Source organism: Rhinolophus sinicus, linkage group LG16 (assembly GCF_036562045.2).
Source record: "Rhinolophus sinicus isolate RSC01 linkage group LG16, ASM3656204v1, whole genome shotgun sequence".
Lineage (NCBI taxonomy): Eukaryota > Metazoa > Chordata > Mammalia > Chiroptera > Rhinolophidae > Rhinolophus > Rhinolophus sinicus.
The window spans coordinates 31704381-31720340 of record NC_133765.1 but is presented as its reverse complement, the minus strand read 5'-3'; the positions used below and the strand labels follow the sequence as shown (position 1 = coordinate 31720340).

At 51.7% G+C, this 15960-nt stretch overlaps 1 protein-coding gene across 1 annotated transcript in view; it reads left to right on the top strand.

Annotated features, from left to right (window-relative positions):
- DTX1 (deltex E3 ubiquitin ligase 1) overlaps positions 1–15580 on the top strand; it is a 35774-nt gene extending 20194 nt beyond the window's left edge. The window contains exons 4-10 of the mRNA XM_019734013.2: positions 11265–11326; positions 11706–11867; positions 12164–12225; positions 12968–13126; positions 13224–13385; positions 13488–13577; positions 14289–15580. Of these exons, the coding sequence (XP_019589572.2) occupies positions 11265–11326; positions 11706–11867; positions 12164–12225; positions 12968–13126; positions 13224–13385; positions 13488–13577; positions 14289–14513 (922 nt within the window). The 3' untranslated portion in view covers positions 14514–15580. The remainder of the gene's footprint in view (positions 1–11264; positions 11327–11705; positions 11868–12163; positions 12226–12967; positions 13127–13223; positions 13386–13487; positions 13578–14288) is intronic.
- Positions 15581–15960: the final 380 nt, after the last annotated feature.

Below are 15960 nucleotides of genomic sequence, written 5' to 3'. Positions count from 1 at the left end.
AACAAGATAAACGGGATCTGACGGGGAGACAGACATAGAGCAAGTAAACGAGTAAATGAACACAATTATTGGAAAGAGAGGGAAGTAAACGAGCAAGTGAACACAATTACTGAAAAGAGAGGGAAGTAAACAAGTAAATGAACACAATTACTGGAAAGAGAGGGAAGTGCTGGGGGGGTAGTGGGACTGGGCAGTGTGGCCGAGAAGGAATGGGGCAGTCAGGGCAGACCCCTCTGAGGAGGTAGCCAGATCCAGAGAAAGGCTGTTCCTTACACACAGAGAACAGCATGCCCAGTTTAACTGCAGTGGGGCTACAAGGACATGGCACTTTCAAGGAAAGGCTCGAAATGTGAGGAGGGCTAGAGTGTGAGGTGTCAGTGAGAGGGGAAGGGCACCCCAGGCAGGGACACTGCAAGTGCAAAGGGGTGGAGGTAGGAAGGAATAGAGCAGATTCTGGAGACTACACAGGGGTAGAGCTGCCTTGCTGGAACAGTAGGGGCTGAGATTTTTCCCAAGTGAAGCTACAGAGCCAGATTGGGGGCCTTAGGGGAGCCTGGGCTTGGTGCTTCCAGCAGTGGGAAGTATGGATTATGCTTGAGCTCAAGAGGGCTGCGGGGAGAAGGAAGATTTCTCCATGGGTTACTGATCATTAAACGTGTCCTCTTCAGACCTGCCATGTACCCTCTCAAGTCTCTATCACACACACACCCTCCTTCCCCAGGAGCGGTTTCTGACCCTCTCTGAGATCAGACATTGGCCTGGAAAGTGGGGGTGTTGACTGACAAGGGCTCCCTCATCCCTCCCCAGCCATGCAGACCCCACCATCTTACCTCTGCCCCTCTAATGACCCTCCTCAGCCAGACAAGCCTGTGTTGAAGCCCCCAATCCTCATCTCCAAGGAACCCCAGCTAAAAATACCCCTGACTTAGAGTGGGGGGGTGGACAAAGGACCCTTGGAATCTGCTGCTGAGTGAGGAGAGTGAGAGGAAAGCAGGATGGGGGTGGCAGACCCTGTTTCCTCCAGGCTGAAGCTTCCCGTTGCCAAGGCAACGGAGGCCCAGGGGCAGCCAATGAAGGAAAAAGGATGGGGTCTCTGAGGAGCCAGGCAGTCAAGCTCCCCCAACTCGGCCCTGGCCCCCAACACAGCCAGAGCCCTCATGGCCCTTCCCACAGTCTCTGTCTCTGTGTTGATGGTGTCCAAATTCCCTCGTTGTAAAGGTACCAGTCACGTTGGTTCGGGCCCACCCTAATGACCTCATTTTAATCACCTCTGCAAAGACCCTGTCTCCCAAGTGTCTAGGGACTGGGCATTAGGACTTAAACAAGATGAGGTTGGGGGACATGATTCAACCAGAAACAGAGTCTCTATAACTGTCCTTTTATAGCTGAGTCTCAGTCTAAATTTCAGTTTGTTCATGTTTCTCTGTGTGTCTCTGTCTCTGTCTGTCTTTCTTTTGCTCCTTCTTTCCCACCTTTCTTTTCCTTTCAGTACTTCTCTCTCCCTTCCCCTGCTCCCTTCTCTCCACCCTCTCCCTCACCCCCCCACACAGGACTCAAACAGACCCGGAGTCCAGTTCTACCTCTGTCCTTTCCTGGCTGGGTGACCTTGGTTGTACAGCTTCACCTCCTTAGCCTCAGTTTCCTCATCTGCGAAACAGGAGCTAAAAGCACCACTACTTGTGCATGCCAGCTCAGCAGGGCTGATGGCACACGGACGCGTGTAAAATCTCTGCCTGTGTTCAGCATGGAAGGAAGGAGTGGACTCTTCAGAGAGTCCGTTCTCACATCCCATCCTCATCTCAGCCCTGGGTGGGCAACAACATGGAGGCCCAGAGAGGGGCATTAACTTGCCCCAGGTCACACAGCCAGTGGGGTCAGAGTGTTTCCCTGGCCAGGGTTTTTTCCTTCTCACCCCTGTGATGGGGCGGGGAGCCAGCTGGCAGCCTGGGCCTGAGAGACACGCAGGGGTGGGGAAAATCCGCTCTGTCTCCTGAGAGGGCAGCGTCCAGCACTTTGGAACACAGCTGTGGGGCAGACTCAGAGTTTCCAGCCCACGTGGTGGAGGGGAGAAGGGGGGAGAGCGGCAGGCCTGTTCCCATGTACTGAGCACTCATTATGTTCCAGGCTCCAGTTCACGGCTTTTGCATGCACTGTCTCCCTTAACTCCCACAGAAACCCCAGGCGGCACATCCTATTACCCCTATTTTTCATGAGTAAACTGCGGCTCCCAAAGGCTGGCATTGTTCAAGGGCACATACATAGTAGGACTCTGATTCAAAATCCCCCATCAGCCAGGATATTGGGGTGTCCCAACCCCCTGCTTCCCACTCCAAGTTTCAGGCCGTGGTCTCAGAGACCACCCTGGCCCTGGTTCCACAAAGTGTCAGGGAGCCGGGGGTTGCGTTGCCTTCAGAGGCTGAGTTTGGGCCCTGCTTCAGCATCTCCTCTCCCTGTGCGAGCCTGGCTGAGCTCAATGCCCTCTCTGGTCCTCAGGTTTTGCACCTGTGAAGTGGAGCTGGCAACACAGGCCATTGTCCAGCATGAGGCCAGATGTCAAAGTGGCTGCATTTTCAAGTCTGTGCCATTTACAGATGTGTAAAACGTGGCCAGCCTCATCGGTGCCATAGAGATGCCATTTGAGTTTTCATATAAGTCTGGTTCTTGGTGAGCCTGAGAACCTCTTTCCTGTTTGCTGGCTACCAGTGGGTCCTTCTTTTGTCAATTACTTGTTTATTTCTTTTGCCTGCCCATATCTTTTTTTTAAGATTTTTACTGGGGAAGGGGAACAGGACTTTTTATTGGGGAACAGTGTGTACTTCCAGGCCTTTTTTCCAAGTCAAGTTGTTGTCCTTTCAATCTCAGTTGTGGAAGGTGCCGTTCAGCTTCAAGTTGTTGTTCTTTCAATCTTAGTTGTGGAGGGCACAGCTCAGCTCCAGGTCCAGTTGCTGTTGCTAGTTGCAGGGGGCACAGCCCACCATCCCTTGCGGGAGTCGAGGAATTGAACTGGCAACCTTGTGGTTGAGAGCCCACTGGCCCATGTGGGAATCGAACCGGCAGCCTTCGGAGTTAGGAGCATGGCGCTCCAACCGCCTGAGCCACCGGGCCGGCCCCTTGCCTGCCCATCTCTTGGGCTGTTTGTTGCTTCCTCGTTGATCTGCCAGCACTCCTTCTGCAGTAAGGGTACTGACCCTTTACCTGTCATCTTTTCTCCAGTTTGCTGTTTCTTTTTACCTTCTTTATACCCGATGTTCGTCTTGTTTTTAATTAATTCATCCATATAGATTGAGCAACTACCGTGTACCAGGTGCTATTTGGGGCCCTGGAGATACAAAAAAATACTCCCTGCCCTCCTGGAGTTCACATTCTAGTGAGAGACAAACAATAAACAAAATAAATACATTCTGGAATATGGTAGAGAGTAGTAACTGCTGCAGAGGAAAAATAAAGAAAAGAAGGGGTGTAGAGAGTGAGGAGAGGGATATAATTTTTAAAGAGGTCAGAAAAGGGCTGACTGAGAAGGTAACATTTGAGCAAAGATTGAAGGAGGTGAAGAAGTAGTCCATTCAGAGAACTGAGGGGAGTTCCAGGCAGCAGGAACAGCTTGTGCAAAGGCCCTGAGGCAGGAGTACAGCTGGTATGTTTGACGAGGCCAGTGTGGTTGGAGAGGCTGCAGGGGGTGAATGGGGGAGAGGAGGTCAGAGATGAAATGAGGCCAGGGCTCTGAAGGCTGTGGTGAGGTCTTTGGCTTTTACTGCGCGTGAAATGGGAGCCGGAGGGGTTGTGAGCTAGAGAGAGACTGATGTGACTTTGGTGTAACAGGGACACTGGTTATTGAGAATAGATGTAGGCGGGGCTGATGCAGGAGGCAGGAGCTGGTGGGGAGACAGGCTTTGATGTGGTGGGTGTGTTTGAATGTTTTCCTTCTTTTTTTTTTAATTTCCAGCAGTGATTTTACGTTTTTACTTAAAAGAGTCCATATTCTGTGTCTCCAGTTCTTTCATAGGTATTACATCTAAATACTTCAAAAATAAAAAAGTACTGAAAAATGCAACATGAAAAGTCTCACCCTCACCGTGTCCCCACCTGGCCTCTGGCCTGCCCAGCCTCCCCCTTTTCCTGGCCTGACGGGGGTGCAGTGGCTGTACCTCTGTCTCACTGCTCTGCTTCCCCACCATCTCACCACAAGGTCAAACCAAACACCCCACCCCACCCCCCAGACCTGAAGCACTTCCTGCCCCAGCCAAACCACACACTCCTGTCTGCACGTGGCTGCCCCAGGCCGTGGGAACCTCCAGCCCAGCCCTCCCCTCCCTTCCCCTGCTGGGCTCTTCTGACGGAGCGTTGTACTGGGGAAACCAGAGGGGGTAGGGGAAAGTGACACTTAGCCCCCAGGCCTCTGGTAAATCTGACCCCCAAATGGCAACCACCCCTCAAAATGTCTCCCTAGGGGACTTTTGCACCCTTTCATCCAGAGGAGTAGACCGGGGCAGGGGTGGGAGGTCCCATGTGACAGAGGGGAAAACAAGTCCATCAAAGCTTTGAGGCTTGTCCAGGCAAACAGGGGGCTGGAATGAGAAAAGGGGAAGTGAGCAAGGCCTCCAGACAGCAGCCGTTGATGGCTTGTGGGTTTTGCTGGGTCCATGGGGCACCCAGTTCCCGGAACTGGCTGTGATGTCCTCAGCCTTCTGGGCTCTGAAGAGGCGGTGGGGGTGGGGACCTGGTTGGTCCCAGGACTGTGGGGGGCAAGGGTTCAGGTACAGGTGGAATGGACACTGAAAGGGGATAGGTGACAGGAGCAGCCCAGGGAGCATGGGAACCCTCCAAGCATTGCTCAACTTCCTTCTCCCCGTGACACAGTACTCTCACTTCTGCCCTCCCCTCACCCACTTGGACCGAAATGACTGAGGTCTGGGCTTCCCTAGGCCCCCAAGGGGCTCCTGGGTAAGTGCCAGGTTTCCTGAGGGCTCCTGAGGCCAATCGGGGGACCTGGAAACCATCATCAGAGAACATGACACACCTGGATGGGGGGACGGAAAGGGACGGGGAGGCCAAACATAGGAAGAAGGATGAAAACTCAGCTGCCGTAAAGGAAGTATCAGCGTGGCTTCCAACTTCCCAAGGGTCCTGAACTTCCTTGATGCCTGGGACGGAGGGGTGGCCAGAGCTGGCAGCTGTACCCACTGTGCAGCCCCGATGCAGCCTGCCCAGGCCTGTGCCAACTCCAGGCTCCAGGTTACAGGCTTCAGTCCTCCTCTAGGGCACAGAGGTCTCAGAAGGCTGGCTCATCTCCAGATAGCCCCCACAGATCAGCCCAATGGGGGTCAGCCCTGGGCCCTGTCTCAAAAACTCTAGGTCCCCATGCCAGCTGCAGCACTAACCAGCTGGGTGACCTTAGTGAAGTCACTTCTCCTCTCTGGGCCTCTGTCCCATCATCTGAAAAATAAATGACAAATAGATTTCATCTCATGTGCCATCTCTGCTTGAATGGTAGTGACTTTCTAGAGTATTGTGTGGAGGAGGATTTTTTGGTTGCATTCTGGCTTAGTGGAAAGGAGTGCTGGGATTGATTAGTGATGCCTGCCACGGGTGCTAGACAGGACGTAGTACTTTGAATGTTATAGATTTGCCATCCTTGCTCCAACCTTGTGTCTGGGGGGACATTTGGCATTAGAACAGCTGTCTCTAATGACATCCAGCCCCCTTTGAAGAGACCACAGAGCTAGTATGCCAATTTCTTATTTGGCTCAACTCCTCCATTCAGTACTTACTGAGGACCCATTTGTGCCAAGTTTCATCCTTAGTCCTAGGCTCACAGGGCTGAATCAGACACATTTCTCTGAAGCTCACAATTTGGTGTAAGAGATAGGCATGCAACCACACAACTAGAAAGCAAGACCAAAAATGTCTGTGTTTCCAAAAGAAGATAAACACAGTCCCTTGGGAATTAAAAGGAGTGGATACGAATCCACTTAAGGTAGAACAGAAAAGGCCTCCTGAAGACAGTGACCTCTGAACCTGTCTTCAAAAGGCAGGTGTGAAATGTCTGGGTTCCCCAAAAGTTTGCCATGGAACTCCTGCCTAGAATTGGATGGGGAGCATTTCTGGGAATTTCTTAGAGAAAGTTTGCTTGGGCTGTTCCCACAGGATGTCCTCTTAGCGTGCTCGCTTAGAATGAATGTTGGCAGAGAACCTCCAACGACTAGTGGTTGCAGAGGGTGTTTCTCTGGGACTCCTGCATCCAGGATCACCTCAAATGTGTGCAGAGAATGAATGGGGACAATGTGCCCAAGCACGTGCACTTGAGTCCTTCACTCGGAACCTCCTCACAAAATCCCGTTTTCCTTTACTCATTTGTGCAACAAGTGTTTACTGAACATCTACTATGTGCTATATACTAGTGTTGACATCAGGTAGCTAAGGAGGGTCTCTCTGACTAGGTGGCATTGCAGCAGAGACCTGAGAGCCATTCAGCGTCTGGGGGGCAGCCTTCCAGGTGGAGGGCACAGCAAGTGCAAAGGCCTTGAAAGGGGGCCATGCTCAGTACGTTAGAGCAACAGCAGGTGTGTCTGGACTAGAGAGAGACAGAGAGCATAGAACATGAGGTCACAGAGGGAGGGAGGGCCTGGTCATACCAAAGACTTTATAATACGCATTAGGCTGTGATTAGTGCTATAACAAAAAAAAGTAGGTAAGGTAAGGGCAAAGACAGAGGCTTCTCTAGAGTAAAGTGGTAGGGAAGGTCTCTGATAAAGTGACATTGGGAGCGAAGCCTGCGTTAAGTGAGAGGTCAAGGCTTGAGACTATCTGGGGAAGAGCATGCTGGGAGAGGGGTCAGCAAGTGCAAAGGTCCTGGGGTGGGGAATGTGCCTGGCATGTCTGAGGAGCAGCAGGGAGACCAGGGGAACTGATGTGGAAGGGTAGGGGATGAGCACGGGGAAATGGGGTTTCAGGGGGAGGTACTGGCTATATCATGTAGGGTGAGGAGGTTGGGTTTACTCTGAATGAGGTGAGAACCATGGGGGAATGAGGGCAGAGGTAGAACAGGATCTGATGCAGGGGTGGGAAAGGCAGCGGGAAGACCAACCAGCGTGGTAGCAGGACCCATCTCTGCCCTCGGGTGGCCAGGCCTGGCTTCTGCTCAGAGCAGATTTCAAAGGGGCCTAAAGGATTCCTCCAAGACCCCTTGCCAGGTGGGGCTCCAAAAGGACAGAGCAGAGAGTGGAGGCCAGCCCCCTTCTGGGAGGCCTCCGGGCAGCAGCCCTGTGTCCAGGGCAAGAGGATGTTCTCACTGACTTGGAGGAAACAGCACATCCCACATCAAAAGGGGGCCCGGGTGGCTCCCACGCTCAGGCATCGTGGGAACCCTGCTGCCCTGGGTTCTCTCAGGGGGCCTACAGATTAAGAGGGGCTGGGGACCGCCTCAGGACTGTCCACCAGCTTGCCAATGGGTAAATAAAAAACAGCCCCACTGTCACACCCCACTAACAACCCTCTTTGCAAGAGCAAGACTGACTTTTGTAACTGAGGGCTCTGTCATGTTTAAGGGGTGCCAGAACTTGTAGGGCAGCTGCAGTGAAAACCTTTCCTTTCTGGGGCGCCCCCTGCCTCCCCTCCACCTCCCACCCCCACCTAACTCCTAAGCTAAAGGCTCAGCAAGGCCAGGGTCATGAGCTAGGTCAGACTTTGGGCATTCTGTAGACCTGGGGTAGCACACTGTTCTTACTGATGGGTAGATGCTGCCTGCAGAGCTGTGCTGAGGATTCTACTCAGCTGGAGAGTGTGCTGTGGTGGATTAGTGATGTCTGCCACAGGTAGAAGACATGAAGTGGTGGTACACATGCTAAATAGTTTTCTTTCCATCCATTTTACAGAGCCCTGGAGAGAAGGAGGGATGTTTTCTCATGAGACAAAAGGGAAGGAAAGGAATGGGGAGACCTAGATATGCTGAGGACCTTAACAGTGTGTCTACACTAGAAGCATTTTGAAGAATAGGGCAAGGAAGAGGAGAAGCTTGAGGTACATGCCTCTCTGCTTTCCTATGGAGTATGGGGAGGGATGAGATTAGTGTAATGATACCCCAGGAAGGTCCTGGAGGATTCTGACAGACCCCAAGAAGGCTCAGATGGATACTCACTCAGTCCCATCTCTTGGGTCCCAGCAGGCAGCTAGGAGGAGAAAATCAAGGCCTCCACTCACCCCTGCACCAAAATGAGCTTTATATGTTTTAAGGTTCATCGAACCTTCACAAGAGTCTATCCTCCCTACAGATGGGGAAACTGAAATAAAGCACCTTTACCCCTCATGTCTCAAATGACTAGGCCTCCCTCAGGAGCTGTGTTCTGTGACTCCACGTAACCAATGTGTTTAGGGACCCTGACGTCTGCTTCAGACACCGCCCTCAGAGGGGCCTGGGAGGAGTGCCCCGCCAACCCAGATTAAGCCTTTGTAAGATTAAGCCTGTGTAGCTGAGCAGCCACAGGGTGGTGGGGTTGTGTGCAGCGTGTGTGTGTGTGTGTGTGTGTGTGTGTGTGTGTGTGTCCGGACCCACTGCAGCAGCACCGAAGCCTGCCAAGCATACCATTTGTTTGAAGATGCTTCCCAGCCAGCTCCCTGATGCCAACTGTGCCTGCCAGGGGCAGGTGACCAGTCAGCACTGGGCAGGCTCAGTCCTTAGCAAGAGAGGCTGTCACAGCTCCTTCCTCAGCTGTCACTGCCCCCATCCCTTCCTGCACCCCTCCGGGCCCTTCAGGCTGCCCCTGGCTTTCAGAACACCCAACCATCAAAACTTACCTATACAAAGTTCCATACCCATCAACAGCCAAGCACTGAAGTCATGAAGACTCAGGCAGGAGCAACATACAGATCGCAGCAGGCTTTCTCATTCAGCAACTTTCGAGGTGAGCTATTGCTATCCTCATTTTACAGAGAAGGAACCTGAGGGTTACAGAGGTTAAATGACTTTCCCCAGCTTATCACTGCAGTACTTTCATGATTTCCTCTCCAAGGTGGAGAGAAGTCACACTGTGACTTAGTGGGCTAAGGTGCAGAGAGGTGAAACCACTCATCCAAGATGACACAAAGACGGTGATGATGGTGACAATGATGGTTAATGCTGTTAGAGTCTTTATTAGTTACCCGGAATGGTGCTCGGCCCTTGACGTGTAGAATTTCATTGACTCTTCACAGCAAACATAAGGAAAGTGCTGCCTTATCCCATTTTACAGAAGAAACAGGCTTATGAGAGGTGTGGTGATGCACTGGGTGTCACCCTACTGGTTGATTAGTGGTTGAGCTGAGATATGAAAGCAGCTCTGGCTGATTTCAAAAGTCAGAGCTCTTTGAGGGGAGGGTGAAGAGGGGAAGCAGACTGCATTTTTCTAGGGCCTCTTCATTTGAAGAGCCAACAATGCCTTAGTTACAGGAACTGACATCAGTAGATTGAAGAGGGGGAAAAATGTTCATCATTAAATGTCTTGGGGAAACCTGGATTTACCATCGCTAACCATATTTATTTATTTTTCAATTAAAGTTTATCAGGGTGACAATTGTTAGTAAAGTTACATCAATTTCAGGCATAGAATTCTATATTACATCCTCTGTAAGTCACATTGTGTATTCACCACCCAGAGTCAGTTCTACTTCCATCACCATATATTGGATCTCCTTTACCCTCATCTACCACCCCCTGCCCCCATTACCCTCTGGTAACCACTAAACTATTGTCTGTGTCTATGAGTTTTTGTTTCTCATTTGCTTGTCTTGTTCTTTTGTTGTTTTTGGTTTATACACCACATATCAGTGAAATCATATGGTTCTCTACTTTTTCTGTCTGACTTATTTCGCTTAGCATTATAATCTCAAGATCCATCCATGTTGTCACAAATGGTCCTATTTCATCTTTTCTTACCGCCAAATAGTATTCCATTGTGTATATATATATCACAACTTCTTTATCCATTAGTCTATCAAAGGACATTTTGGGTGTGTCCATGTCTTGACCACCATAAATAAAGCTGCAGTGAACATTGGAGCACACTTATCTTTATGGATAAATGTTTTCAGATTTTTTGGTTTAGAAGAGGAATTCCTGGGTCATATGGTAATTCTATTCGTAATTTTTTGAGGAAACTCCACACTGCCTTCCATAGCGGCTGCACCAGTCTGCAGTCCCACCAACAGTTTATGAGGGTTCCTTTTTCTCCACAACCTCTCCAACACTTGTTACTATTTGTCTTGTTGATGATAGCCATTCAAATTGCGGTGACGTGATATCTCATTGTGGTTTTTATTTGCATTTCTGATGATTAGTGATGTTGAGCATTTTTTCATATGTCTATTTGCCATTTATATGTCCTCTCTGGAGAAATGTCTCTTCAGATCCTCTGCCCATTTTTCAATTGGGTTGTTTGTTTTTTTTCTGTTGTTGAGTTGTATGAGTTCCTTGTATATTTTGAATATTAGCCCCTTATCAGAGGCACTGTTTGTAAAAATCTTCTCCCATTCAGTTGGTGGCCTCTTTATTTTGTCATTGGTTTCTTTTGCTGTGCAGAAGCTTTTAAGTTTCATATAGTCCCATTTGTTTATTTTAGCTTTTACTTCCCTTGCCTTTAGAGTCAAATTCATAAAATGCTCTTTGAACCCAAGGTCCATAAGTTTAGTACCTATGTTTTCTTCTATGCAGTTTATTGTTTCAGGTCTTATGCTTAAGTCTTAGATCCATTTTGAATTAATTTTGGTACATGCTAACCATATTTCTTTATTCAGGACTTAGAGCTTTTAATATTCTCATAGATGTTGTGATTTTTCCAAGAGGGAGACATTGAAGCGTTTCCTAACTTATTTGGTCCCGGAATCTTTCTTTCACAGAACTTTTATGGGGATTAGTGCTCCATATAGGAAATTTTGAGAGGCTGGAATGGATGAATCACTATGAGTTGGGTTTCAGGCACAGTGGCCACTGAAAAGCCTGTGGGACCCAAGTGCTCTCACTAGGGAGGAGGCCGCTGTGTAACGGGGAAGAGTTCGTACTAAGACTAGGGGTCCATTCCATTATAACCGGGGTGAGGTCCTGGTCACACCCCACCTTATAATAGAACGATGTCAGAGTAGGAATTGAGTTTCCTGGGGCTCCTTCTAGATGGCGGGGACAGGCACAAAGGGGTCAGATTATGCCCGGAAGCCATAGCCAGAAGGCAAACCAGGATCCTCTGATCGTCTGGTGTGGGGCTGGAATCCAGCTGCAGCCTCTTCTCTTCTCCCCTCAGAGTCCCCGCGCTCCCGGTGAAGAACTTGAATGGTACCGGGCCGGTTCACCCTGCCCTGGCAGGTGAGGTCCAGCCCAGGACAGGAAGGAAGGGCAGGGCCCACAAGGAGGTAGCCCCACCTGAGGGCCCCGTGACCCCGCCCCTTAACCAGCTGATGGGCGGGGCCCAGAGGAAACACCCCTACCATTGGGCCATGACACTGGGGTGGGCGGAGCCCGCAGAAGGCTCTCCACCTGGGGTGGGGATGAAGGATGGGGATGAGGGGTGGGGGGGTGGGGCCCACCCACCCAACTAAGAACCTCAGGAATCCAGGGCGCAAACAGGTAGACGGAGTCTGGGGAAAAGGCCTCACGTGTACACCCAATGATGGGAGGGCCGGGGGTGGAGGTGGGCGGGACTGGAAGTCAACCCAACCCCTAACTGCCACGGAAACGCCCCCAGGGATGACCGGGATCTTGCTGTGCGCTGCGGGGCTGCCGGTGTGCTTGACGCGGGCCCCCAAACCCATCCTGCATCCACCGCCCGTGAGCAAGAGTGACGTCAAGCCCGTGCCCGGCGTGCCTGGGGTGTGCCGCAAGACGAAGAAAAAGCACCTCAAGAAGAGTACGCCTTCCACCCCACCCTGACCTCTGAACTTAACCCCACTAACTCTTGACCACAACCCCTCTGGTCCCTTCCTCCAGTTTGTTCTTGGGACTTAGGACCTCACCTCCATCTCCTGATCGCACCTGCCATTTCCCCAACCCCGTCTGCCACCAACTCCGATTACATCTAACCTGCAGCAACCCCTGACACTTGACCCCTGCCAACCCCACTTCTCTGACCCCTGACCCCATCCTGAGCCAAGCCCTTAGGGGTAGAATGCTCACCCTCAAGTCCATCCCCCCAAATCCTTGCAGGTAAGAACCCCGAAGATGTGGTTCGAAGGTACATGCAGAAGGTGAAGAACCCACCTGATGAGGTAAGTCCCAGGGGAGGGTAGAGGCTTGGACGCAGGGTTAGAGGCCTGAGCTGCAGAGATGCAGAGCCCGCTTCTCTCCTCTCTTCCCCTCCCCTCCCCTCCTCTCAGGGATTGCTCTCCTAGTTCTGTGTGTTACTGTCCCTTTTCACAGTTTGTGGGTTTGCCTTTTCACTTTCTTTACAATATCTTTTGATAAACAGAAGTGCTGAAGTTTAATAGAATCACATGTATCAATCTTTTGATGATTGACAGTTTTTGTATCTTATTTTCACCCATATTTTTTAAGTTTTGTTTTTTTCCCCATCTCTAATTTTTTAAATTAGTTTCAGGTGTACAAAACAACGTGCTGATTAGACATTTACACCCCTCTCAGGGATAATCCCAACAAGTCTACGACCCGTCTGCCACCGTACACAGCTATTACAATACCATTGAGTGTATTCCCTATGCTGTACTTTACATCCCATAACTATATCTACAGAGGGTGCCAAAAAAATGTGACACATTTTAAGAAAAGAAAACTGTATTAAAATTGTAATGCTCCATACTTGTATTCCAATAACAAAGACAAATACAAATCACCTATATACATTTTTTTGGCACCCCCCGGTATACATATTTTTAATTATAGTTGATTAAGTTTTGCTTTTGCTAGTTAGCCTTTTAATCCCTCTGGAGGGGTTGTGAGGGAGCCATATATCTGAATTTGGTCCTCAGTGTCCCTTTCGTGCCCCCCCCCCAGGACTGCACAATTTGCATGGAACGGTTGGTCACAGCCTCCGGCTATGAGGGCGTCCTCCGTCACAAGGCTGTGCGGCCTGAGCTCGTCGGCCGCCTGGGCCGCTGTGGCCATATGTACCACCTGCTGTGCCTCGTAGCCATGTACTCCAATGGCAACAAGGTAGGCGAGGTGCATGGCAGTGTGGGGGGGAAGCAAGCAGGGGAGCCAGGGAGGGCCTGAGCACCTAGGGACCTCACCACCAGCCTTCCCTGTCCAGGATGGCAGCCTGCAGTGCCCCACCTGCAAGGCCATCTATGGGGAGAAGACGGGGACTCAGCCACCTGGGAAGATGGAGTTCCACCTCATCCCCCACTCGCTGCCTGGCTTCGCGGACACCCAGACCATCCGCATCGTCTATGACATCCCCACAGGCATCCAGGTGAGCCCCCCTTGGGTCCCGGACGCTAACGCCTTTGACTCTCCCAGAGGCCCCACACACACACCTGTCTGTGGTTCACACCTCTGCTGCTCCTCCTCACAGGGTCCTGAGCACCCCAACCCAGGCAAGAAGTTCACTGCAAGAGGCTTCCCACGCCACTGCTACCTGCCCAACAATGAGAAGGGCCGGAAGGTGGGTGCCCTCCCGCGAGGGTTCAGGGCTGTGGGTGTGAGTATCTGCCACTGTCAGCTCGGACCTGTGGTCCTCATCCCCAATCTCTGCTCTCACATTCTTCCCCACACCAGAACAGACCATAACCACCAGCGCATGTGTAGCGCTGCCAGGCACTGCCAAGGTCAAGGTCTTGACTCCATTTTACAGATTAAGAAACAAAGCCTCAGAGCAGATAACTTGCTCATGGTCACCCAGCTGTTAAGTGGTGGAGCCTGGATTTGAACCCAAGCAGTCCAGACTCTTCACCACCACACTATAGATTTTGTCTGCTTTTACTTTTTCTTTTTTGAGAGAAGCCAGAAATCCTTACTTTCATGTGAAATCTCCAGGTTTTTTTGAATATTGCCAACGAAGTCACAAAGTGGCTATTTAATACAGTGTGGGGTCCAAACCAAACACAGCTGAGGGCCGTCAGTTTGAGACCCTTCCTTTACCCCAGAAGAAACAGGCAGATAACTAGGAAAGAACTTTTACTGGAGCAGTCAGTCCAGAGAAGGAGTAGCCAAGCCCTGCAGCCACGGGGCATCCTGAGGGGTTCAGTAGGTCCTAAAGGAGCCACAAAGTGGTGGGGGTGGGAGTGGAGTGGGGGGCCAGGCTGGATGGACCTGGGCTGTGGGTGGGGCTGTGGGCGGGGCTGCCGGTGACCCCACCCATCGCCCCACCCTCCAGGTGTTGAGGCTGCTCATCACTGCCTGGGACCGGAGGCTCATCTTCACCATCGGCACGTCCAACACCACCGGCGAGTCGGACACCGTGGTGTGGAATGAGATCCACCACAAGACCGAGTTCGGATCCAACCTCACGGGCCACGGCTACCCGGACGCTAGCTACCTAGACAACGTGCTGGCCGAGCTCACAGCCCAGGGCGTGTCGGAGGCCGCGGCCAAGGCCTGAGGCCAAGGCAGCCCACCTTTCCTCCTGCTTTGCCCCTGGTCTGGCACACGCCTCCCTCCACCAGGTGTGCCCTGGTGGCCCAGGTTCAGGGCTGGGGAGGAGACTGCAGAAGGAGCCAGAAGCATTCCAGGGATTTGGCTGGTGGCCGTTGGGAATGTTAGGAATGATGGGAACACAGCAGGCCAGCCGATTCCAACTCATAGCTCCCTGAGAGGGTCACAGAGAGAGCACCGGAGACCACAGCGACCTCCCTACCAAAAAGACAGCCCTGTCCTCCACACAAACACACGTGTCCTGTTGAACACATGCACGTACACCCACGTGCCTCTACTTACTCCCAACTCGGTGGGGAAGAGACAGAAGACCCCTGTGACATTCCATATGGATCCCATCTGTGTCTCTATCGCATCTGTATAGGTTTGTCTGCCAGCAGGAAGACTCAGGTCAAGCATTAGGGACCTGCTGGGGCTCCTGGGGGGAAAGGGGCACTTGCTTGGCAAGCTCAGCCTACGCCCATCTCTGCCACCCATCTCTGCTACACTGATGGGCAACTGGGAGCCTACGAGGTGGAAGCCCCAGATTATTGAACACTTTTGCAAAGGAGCAGGCCAGAGAGAGCGGGACTAGAGGTATCTTATTTTGTGCTTGTGTCTCTTCATCCTTCTCCCCACCATCCCTAGGCCTTATGTCTGTCCCCGATAAAGGCACTGTTCTCCTTTCCTCCCCACCCCATCCTCTCCACCAAATCACTCCCAACATCCAGATCCAAAGGCTGGAGCTTCTGGCTTGAGGGGTGAGACGAGAAAGCCTAGCTTAGGCCAGCAGGTTTAAAATGCAGGCCGGAAAGCAAAAGGTCAATTTCCCTTACTCGTGGGAGTGGGGAGTGGGGTGGCTGATGGTCTTGGCCAACCAGGGGCCTGTTGCCCAGGCAACTCACCAGCTCCGCCTCTGTTGATTGGCTGCCATGGTGGAAGTCAGCCAAGATTTAAAGGGACTCCAGTGATTGCTCTTTTGAAAACCTACCAGTCCCACTGTGGGTGGAGAAATAAACGGTCTTTCTCCTCCTCCTCCTCCTCGCCCAGTCTTTTCCTGCCAAGGGGGAGGGGGGAGCGGGTGGCTCTGTTCCTGGGGGCCTTGGGTCTGCCACATCAAGGAGCATGTAACAAAATGACAAGCCCAGGAGCATTGCCCCCTCTCAGCCTTGGGCAGCTGGAGATGCAGAGGCAGGGCCCCCAGAATTCTCTTGTCCTAGGGCAGGCAAGGGGTGTGATGGAGGCAGAGGCAGACCCTTCCCGTCCCAGCCCCACAAAGGGCACAGGTGAAAGTTCCATTCTCAGTGGGCACCAATGCACAAAGTGCTCGCCAGCATAGTTACTAGGGATGAGGAACTCAGGCTGGGAGCTGAGTCTCTGGGAAAATATGGGGAAAAGCTAGGAGGATACCGTGA